This window comes from Rhinopithecus bieti, unplaced genomic scaffold, assembly GCF_001698545.2.
Source record: "Rhinopithecus bieti isolate Rb0 unplaced genomic scaffold, ASM169854v2 scaffold_1599, whole genome shotgun sequence".
NCBI classification, from domain to species: Eukaryota; Metazoa; Chordata; class Mammalia; order Primates; family Cercopithecidae; genus Rhinopithecus; species Rhinopithecus bieti.
This window is the reverse complement of record NW_016804139.1, coordinates 6,732,987-6,741,530: the sequence shown is the minus strand read 5'-3', so window position 1 is coordinate 6,741,530 and position 8,544 is coordinate 6,732,987. Positions and strand designations below refer to the sequence as shown.

The 8,544-nt window shown below is 47.1% G+C and overlaps 1 protein-coding gene across 2 annotated transcripts; it reads left to right on the top strand.

The window, feature by feature from the left end:
- The first annotated feature begins 4,543 nt into the window (after positions 1-4,543).
- On the top strand, positions 4,544-8,106 carry LOC108526178 (putative trypsin-6). 2 transcript variants are annotated; one of them, XM_017866829.1, is made up of 6 exons: positions 4,544-4,583; positions 5,616-5,775; positions 6,130-6,171; positions 6,829-7,082; positions 7,481-7,617; positions 7,924-8,106. In XM_017866829.1, exons 1-6 carry the CDS (start codon positions 4,544-4,546, stop codon positions 8,074-8,076), a joined length of 786 nt encoding a protein of 261 aa, XP_017722318.1. In that variant the 3' UTR covers positions 8,077-8,106. The 2 variants fall into 2 exon arrangements, with proteins under 2 accessions (XP_017722318.1, XP_017722319.1); XM_017866830.1 differs by lacking the exon at positions 6,130-6,171.
- Positions 8,107-8,544: the final 438 nt, after the last annotated feature.

The following is an 8,544-nucleotide window of genomic DNA, read 5'->3' as shown; positions in this document are numbered from 1 at the left end:
TTTTTTTTTTTTTGTATTTTTAGTAGAGACAGGGTTTCACTATGTTGGCCAGGCTGGTTTTGAACTCCTGACCTCAAGTGATCCAAAGTGCTGGGATTACAGGCGTGAGCCACTGCTCCTTGCCCAGGTTCCATTTAAAAATTTCAACTTTTATTTTACATTCAGGGGGTACATGTGCAGGTTTGTTACATGGGTTTATTGTGTGATGCTGAGGTTTAGGGCACAAATGATCTCATCATTCAGACAGTAAGCATAGGTAGTTTTTCAGCTCTTTCCACCCTCCTTCTCTCTTCCCTCTAGTAGTTGCAGTGTCTACTCTTCCCATCTTTATGTCCATGTGTACCCAATGTTCAGCTCCCACTTATACATGAGAATGTGATATTTGGTTTTCCGTTCCTATGTTAATTTGCTTAGGATTATGGTCTCCACCTCCATCCATGTTGTTGCAAAGGACATGTTTTCATTCTTTTCATGGCTGCATAGTATTCCATGGTGTATATGTACCACACTTCCTTAATCCAGTTTACCACTGATGGCCACCTAGGTTGATTTCATGGCTTTGCTGCTATGAATAGTGCTGTTAAGGACTTTCTAGAGCATCTGTCTTTTTGGCAGAACAATTATTTTCCTTTAGGTAAATGCCCAGTAAAGGAATTGCTTGGTGGAAAGGTAGTTCTGTTTTAAATTACTTCAGGAATCTCCAAACTGCTTTCTGCATTAATTTTTCCATGAACTAATTTACACTCTGGCCAACCATGTATAAACGTTCCCTTTCCTCTGCAGCATAACCAGCCCCTTCTGTTTTTTTGACATTTTATTAACAGCCACTCCGCAGCCAAGCTCTTTCAAGGACAATGTGGGGAAGAGCCACAAACATCCCTTTTCCAGAAGAGAATTATTGCCTGCCCACTGGTAGAACTCTTGTTTTCATCGGTCTTTCATTGTCTGTTTATCAAAGAAAAACCAAAGGTAAAGTGGTAGGATCTTCGACACCTGAAAAAGTTTGCAGCCACCAGAGCCTGCTAGGAAGGAGTCTGTCAAGCATGCATTGATCTTGCCACCTGGAATTTGGGAGATCAAGAAGCCCCATAGCAACTGACCATACAACTGCCCATCAGTGCCCATCCTTTCAAGCTCAATTCTGGCTCTGCAGACACTGTCAGCCAGCAGGTGTCTAACCCTGGGTCTCTGTGGACTTCCCTCATCACCCACAGACACAATGGGCTGCCTTTCCTAGGCAGAGACACAGCAACATTCTCTTAAACTGAAATGAAGCATAAATTCCCTTCACCAATAATAATCTGAGGGCACAGCCCCTGCCTCCTTCCTCGGGGATTTTAACACTCATATCTCTCTGACCCAAACAGGTAGGTGAGTTCTGACTTGAAAGGGAAGAAAATCGGGAAATATTGGGGTATCAGGAATGAATCCCCAAGTGTTTTTGTGTTGGGACAGGTATCCACATCCCGAACTGTACCTGGAGATGGAGAAAAATGCAGGAGAGGAGAGGAGAGGAGAAAAAAAGGGGAACAAAGTGGCTGAAAGTCACTGAAAGCTTCTCTCATGGTTCTTTCTGACTCTGGTTGCTTTGCCAAGGTCTTGAGTACAGGGAGGGTAGGCTCCGGCTGGGAGCTGCTGCTCTGGGAGATGGAAGAGTCACTTCACCTCCAGAAAGCTCATTTGATCATCTGTAAAATGGGCAATCCCATAGGTGGTTGTGATGATAAAATGAAAAAATCATTCTTAACTTAAATGAGTTACATGCTGTATAGTAAGTTATGTGCTATATAGTAGGCACACAGATATGATTCACTGTTATCATAATTGAAGGACAGTGGTTTGGTGTGCTAAGCACTAAACACAAGCCAGAAAGATGTCTTAAAGAAGTAGACAAAGAAATCTATAGTTCAGAATGAACAGTACCAAGAATGGCATGTCCTCCAAATGGAGCTTGGGCAGCTGGATCTGAACTTGTCCTACACATCTGAGTCTACAGTATGAGGTAACAGTCTCCACTATAGCTGTCTTCTCTGAATGTAAGGTCATTCCTTTTGAAGAAAGCTGACCTCAGACTATACTGTGATCATTTAAGGAAGAGCGCAAAATACTGGAGAAGTCTAGACTTCAAGCTCTAGATACAGAAAATCCTCATATTCTTAGGTGTTCTGTTTCAGAGAGTCAGAACCACAAGCACTGATCCAAAAATCCCTTTTACCAAACAAATTTTCCATCTTCTACCAAGGTTCACCTCCCTGTTTAGTGCACACTGGTGTCTACAGTTGCTACAGCAAGAGTCTCTCCTTATTCTCTAAGAGATGAGTTCTGTGAAGACCCCATGACAAGGAGAAAAAAAACAAAACATGTTTAGGGACAACACAGGAAAAGCCCGTATTATCAATGCTCCAAAACCTGGCTACCTCAGGCTTGGCCAGTTATTTACGAGCAGAGAGGTGTGTCATCTACATGGCAGTCAAGGCCTGGATGGGTCTGGAACTGTGGCAAGGTAAGGCTCTGAGACAAGGTGCCAGAAGAAGGATGAATTCCATCATCTATTTCTGCCAGGAAGAAAAGAACCAGGAAGGAATCAAATGTGCAGTTTGACCTCTGGGGACCTCTGCCTCAATCCTCAATAAATCTCCTTTAAGATGCCACCTGCAGCAATTCCTACACTTCACAGTGCTCTCCATGGCTTCCACTGGCCTTATTGTCAGCTCTGCCAAGATCTGTATTCTTGGGCAAGACAGAATCATTCTGAATCTCATTGTCTTCCTCTATAAGTGGAAATTATTTTGCTCTGCACAAATCATAATTACCATGTTTGTGGGAAGTTAAACTGTGAAACTCAGCAAAAATGAAAAGTAATTCACCACTGTTACTTACGTGAAAACTCTTGTAAAGCTGTCAGGCACCGTGGACCATCTAAATATAGCAGTGTTAGCTATGAGCCCATCACTGATTAGAGGGGGTACGGGGTGGAGAGGGGTCTCTGAATAGTGGGTCTCCTGGCTGTGAGGAAACTGGCTCAGCAGCCATTCTAGGAGCTGAAACTGAAGGTAGTCTGTGTGTCCTCTCAACTCCACAGACACCACTTAGGCAATTTTTCCAATTCTCTCTGGTTTCCATTTGCTTCCTCCCTCTATCCCCTGGCCATGTCCAATTTCATTACCAAGTCTCTGATCTTTTCTCATTTGGTTCACTGTCTCTAGAACATCCCTGATACTTTTACCTTTCAAACAATTCAGACTTGAACTCTGCTCACTCCTGCCCATCACCAACCTGAGCTCTGAGTTGCTGAGAAGGGAAAGCACCCTCATAAGGAAGCTCCTTCTTTCCTTACATCATTAGACTTGCGCAGAGACAGCATTCCCATCTCCACACTGCTCTGGCCAGGTTGTACCTCAGTCAATTACACAACTGTGTTTAGTAGCCTTGGTAGGGCCCAAATCAGGATATTCTCTGGAAAGATTCACTTTCTACTGAGCCCAGTATAATCTCACTGCATCTAAGAAAATTCTAGATCCACCCCTCCAAATTTCCATCATTGAATCCAACGTGTGACCCATTTAACATGTGCTCAAATCTCTACCTACTGCTGATTCTAAGATCAGATCATAACCCAGATTTACCATGTTCCAAACTCTGACATCTGATCCGGGGCATGTCATTCTGGTTCAGGCTGTTAGCCCCGAGCAGGTGGGTCAGTTTGCATCACCCTGAGTGCAGGTTGCCAGGGCAACCATGAGGCTGTATAAAAAGAACCTACGACAGGATACATATGAGAGAGACAAATATCTTCACATTGTAGACGGGGAGGAGTGCACCACTGGTTTTCCATCCTCCAGATGCACTGAGTAAGCTCCTACCTAAGCTGTGCCCCCTTCTTCTTTGAAACACCTCCCATCCCTAAGCCTTGGTAGGAAGGAGAGCCATCTGGAAGCCCAGAATCCAATGGAATGCGAGTCTCCCTTCTCCTTATCCCTTAGTGTTGGAATTCTTGTTCCCAAAGTCTTGGATTTGACATGCCCGCACCCTGACTGGAGAGAAGCATCTTCATTTTCACAGGAATGAGCCTTAGATAAGACTTTCCTCCTCTCTTGGGGGAGCCAGGACTCTCAAAAGCCAAGCTTGTTACCAACGCTTGTCCTTCCTTAAGTACATTAAATACATCCCCAGTAGTCAAAAAGACTCCTAAACAGCCAGGCCACTCTCCTTCCTTCTAACCATCATCTCCTCCGCCTAAGAAAGCCCAGCTGTGTGATCCGGGACTTGGCTTTCCCTGTTTTCCCCACCCCAGCATGCTTGCAGGAAACAGCCGGTCTCCCTCTCTGCTCTCAGAAGGCAAGTTTCCTTATCACCTGTGAATCACAAACACACAGAGTGGCCAAACATAGCTGAGCTGATGCAAGACCCTGGGAAGGGGAAAGCTGCAGGTGTGTTTGTGCTGAGAGGAGCGGTGACCTTCACCTCACAGACACCTCCTCTCCCCATCCTCGGGGGGTATAAAGGTGGCTTCTCCACCACCAGTCAGGAACTTTTTACCACCATGAATCCATTCCTGATCCTTACCTTTGTGGGAGCTGCTGGTGAGTATCATGCCCTGCCTCAGGCCCCACCCACACCCTTTCCTGGCTGACACAAGTCTTTCCCTTCTTGCTGCCTCTTCTCTTTTGACTTTACTCCGATATTCTGTTTCCTCCATCTGGCATCTCTACTTCCCATCCCCCTTGGGCTCGCTTTAAGACTCACCTGTTTCAACTTCTCCCTAATTTCACTCCCACCACTGTCATTCATCCATATCCAACACGTGAATGGAGAAGCTGAGAAGGGAGGCCAGGTGGGGCTGGACCATGAAATGAAACAGCAGGCTTCAGGCTTGGCTCTGACAGCAGGAGAATAGCACTACTATAGCTGCTCTTAACCTCGAATGCACCTGGAGAGGTTGAAAAATTACTCATGCCAGAGACTCAGCTCTAGAAATTCTAAATTCATTTGTCTGGGGTTCAACCTATGTTCTGGGTTTTTAAGCATCCCAGATGATTTGTAACATTTCAAGGCATGCAGCCAAGGTTAAGAATTGCTGTCCTATTGGCCAATAACAATGTCTACCTTTGTTCTGTCAAAGTGAGCCTGGGGACTGCCCTCAAATCTGCCCTGACTCCACAGTTCTGAGCTATGAGGGAATCTGGTCATGGTCAGGTCTGCGCAGCCAGGGCGTTTTCCTAGCTTGGTCAAATTATCCTGACAAGCCAGGGCTCCAAAAGCCAGGAGAAGTACACAGCTGATGAACAAAGAGAGAAGCACTTAGTGGGTGAGACAACCACATCCCAACAACTCCTGTCCCACTGGAAGTATTGTGAGGAAATTCCTTGCGACCTCAGCCTGGTGACCCCAGGAGAGATCTGAACACCCACAGGGTACCTAGCAATGTGCCCTGGAGACACAGAGACTTGGGAGCCACTTCCAGTGATGCTCACCAGGGGTGGCAGCCATCCCTCCCTTGCGTAGCCTCACTGTGCTTCTTAAGGATTTCTAATGAGAAGGAAGCAACTGCAGGCTGGGAGCACCACCCCTAACATGCTACTGACTTGCCTTCTCCCTTCCCATCTCCACTCCAGTGGCTGCCCCATTTCATGATGATGACAAGATTGTTGGGGGCTATACCTGTGAGGAGAATTCTGTCCCCTACCAGGTGTCCCTGAATTCTGGCTACCACTTCTGTGGTGGCTCCCTCATCAGCGAACAGTGGGTGGTTTCAGCCGGTCACTGCTACAAGCCGTAAGTGTGGGGCGCCTCACTGCAAAACTCCCAGCCAGGCTGCCTGGGAGAGCATGGCTTCAGCCCAGGCAAATACTGAGGTTGGGTGAGATATATGGGAGAGGTGGTGGAGAAGAAAACTTGCTGGCAGCAGCTGACTCTGCAGACCAGAGTGAACACAAGACAGGAACGTCTCACACCAAGGTAAATCCATGAAACAGCAAGGGCTGTGGTCATAAAAGCACTCAGTGATGATCTTGGGGTGCTCAGAGCTAGTGAGAAAAGCAGGGATGTACCTTTTGCTGGTTAGCCACACATTAAAGCCACCTAAGAAAGAGTTTTTTTTAAGATACTGAAGCCTGTGTCCTATCCCAGGGCAATTAACACAAAATTTTCAGGAAGAGGTTGTGAATGTCAGTGAGTATTTCACACTCTACCTTGGTAACTGTAGAGTGTATAGACAGAGCTGAGAAACACTGCCTACAACAAGAACTCTCAAACCTGAGTATGCACCAGAACCACCTACAAACTTGTTAAGGCAGAAATCACTGGGTACCATCCCCAAGGTTCTGATCAGTAGATGGGGGTAAGGATGAAGAATTTACATTTCTAACAAGTTCCCAGGAGATTCTAATGCTATGGTTACCCTTGGATTAGAATACAGAGAAGTGTGTTGCTCACCAGGCCAAAAAGGAAGAGAGGAAGTCACTATGTGCAGTTAGCAAAGGCCTGGGGTGAATAATGCTGGGAAAATTACAAGGAGCTCCTTGTGCCCACAGTGGTAGTGACTGTGGAGACTGTGGGAAAGAGGCTAGGAAGGCTGGTTGAGGAGCAGCCTCCTCTGGGATCCCTTTGACTCTTCCCCACCCCACTACCACAAACCTCTGAAGCAGAAATGTTCTGGGTCTCACACCTGCACTGACCCACACTGCTCTCCTGCCCATGAGATATGGCCACACATCACACCCCATGTCTACAAAGCAGACCATGAGCAGGGAGCTTAAGGACCCTGGGTATGGTGGGAAGGGTGCCGTGGCTATGAGAGGTCTTTACCATGCCTGCCCTGCCCATCAGCCACATCGAAGTGAGACTGGGAGAGCACAACATCGAAGTCCTGGAGGGGAATGAGCAGTTCATCAATGCAACCAAGATCATCCGCCACCCCAAATACAACGGGAATACTCTGAACAATGACATCATGCTGATCAAGCTCTCCACGCCTGCCGTCATCAATGACTACGTGTCCACCATCTCTCTGCCCAACACCCCTCCAGATGCTGGCACCGAGTGCCTCATCTCCGGCTGGGGCAACACTCTGAGCTCTGGTGGTGAGTGGGACCCTTCGCCCTTCTACTTCACTCCATCCTCACAATTTCCAGAACAAACCATGCCCCTTAACTTAAAACCTGTCACCTCCAGGGTTAAGACACATTTCCAGTGGCCGTTACACACAGGCTCTGCACTGGACACCAGAGAGACGCAAAGTCTCAAGGACTTGGCTCCTAAAATCAAGAGACGGGACAAATGGAGAACTTGCTATGATCATTTCTTAGGTTCAACAATGATCATTCTGGGAACTAAAAGCCAGAGTCCCTTGCCAGGAATTATGTTTTGGAGTCCTCTCCAGGGGCGGTGATCCTCTTCAATGTTCCATCCTAGATTATTGTCTCCTTCTCTGGCCTGACCCATATTTCAACTTTCTTTGTTCTCTTCCTGATCCTCACAGCTGACTACCCAGACGAGCTGCAGTGCCTGGACGCTCCTGTGCTGACCCAGGCTAAGTGTAAACTCTCCTACCCTTTCCGGATTACCAGCAACATGTTCTGTGTGGGCTTCCTTGAAGGAGGCAAGGATTCCTGCCAGGTGATTTGAACAACCCTTCCCATGCTGAGGCTCCCACTGATACCCAGGCCCCATCTGGGAAAAAGATTGGAACTCCCAATGTAGCAGGGTTGAGGAGGCTCCTTGCAGTGAGCCCATGGATAAGTGAGGAAGGCTCCCTTGGGCTGCATGCTGACTGCTTAGGAAGAACAGAGAATGGGCCACCACCATAGAAGGACGTGGAGGCACAGAGCTAGCTAGAAAGGGGTCTTTTAAGGTTCAGAGTGAATGTAGCTATATTCCTCCTCCATCTCTCTCTCCATACAACCTGTCCCTTCTTCAACCCAGGGTGACTCTGGTGGCCCTGTGGTCTGCAATGGGCAGCTCCAAGGTGTTGTCTCCTGGGGCTATGGCTGTGCCCTGAAGAGGAGGCCTGGAGTCTACACCAAGGTCTACAACTATGTGGACTGGATTAAGGACACCATAGCTGCCAACAGCTAAAGCTCCCAGGCCCTCTGCAGTCTCAGTACCAATAAAGTGACCCTTCTCTCATTGTCTGTGTCTGTGCCTACTGCCTCACACTCCTTCACACTGGAAAGCATCCTCCACTCTCAGGTCAAACAGGGCTGTCTCCCTTAAATGTAAGCAGAGCCCCCAGCTCCCAAAATGTGTTGCATGGTACACTAGATGGGCACATAAAAGAAATGGAATCCAAAATAACAAGAAGCTTCAGAGAAAGAGGGGCTTTGTTACTATTTCTAGAGAAACGTGTGTTTCAGAAAGGTGGTCTTTGGAGGGGTTATTGATTTTATTTGGGTTCTCACAGTGGTTAGAGCTACTCTGCCTTCAGCACAATCACAGCACAGAAAATGTGTCAGCATTTTCAAGGTGGTCCAAAAAATCTGACCAGCTGAATCTTATTGCTAACATACAACAATAATGACAAATGCTGTTGGTAATGATGTGCTT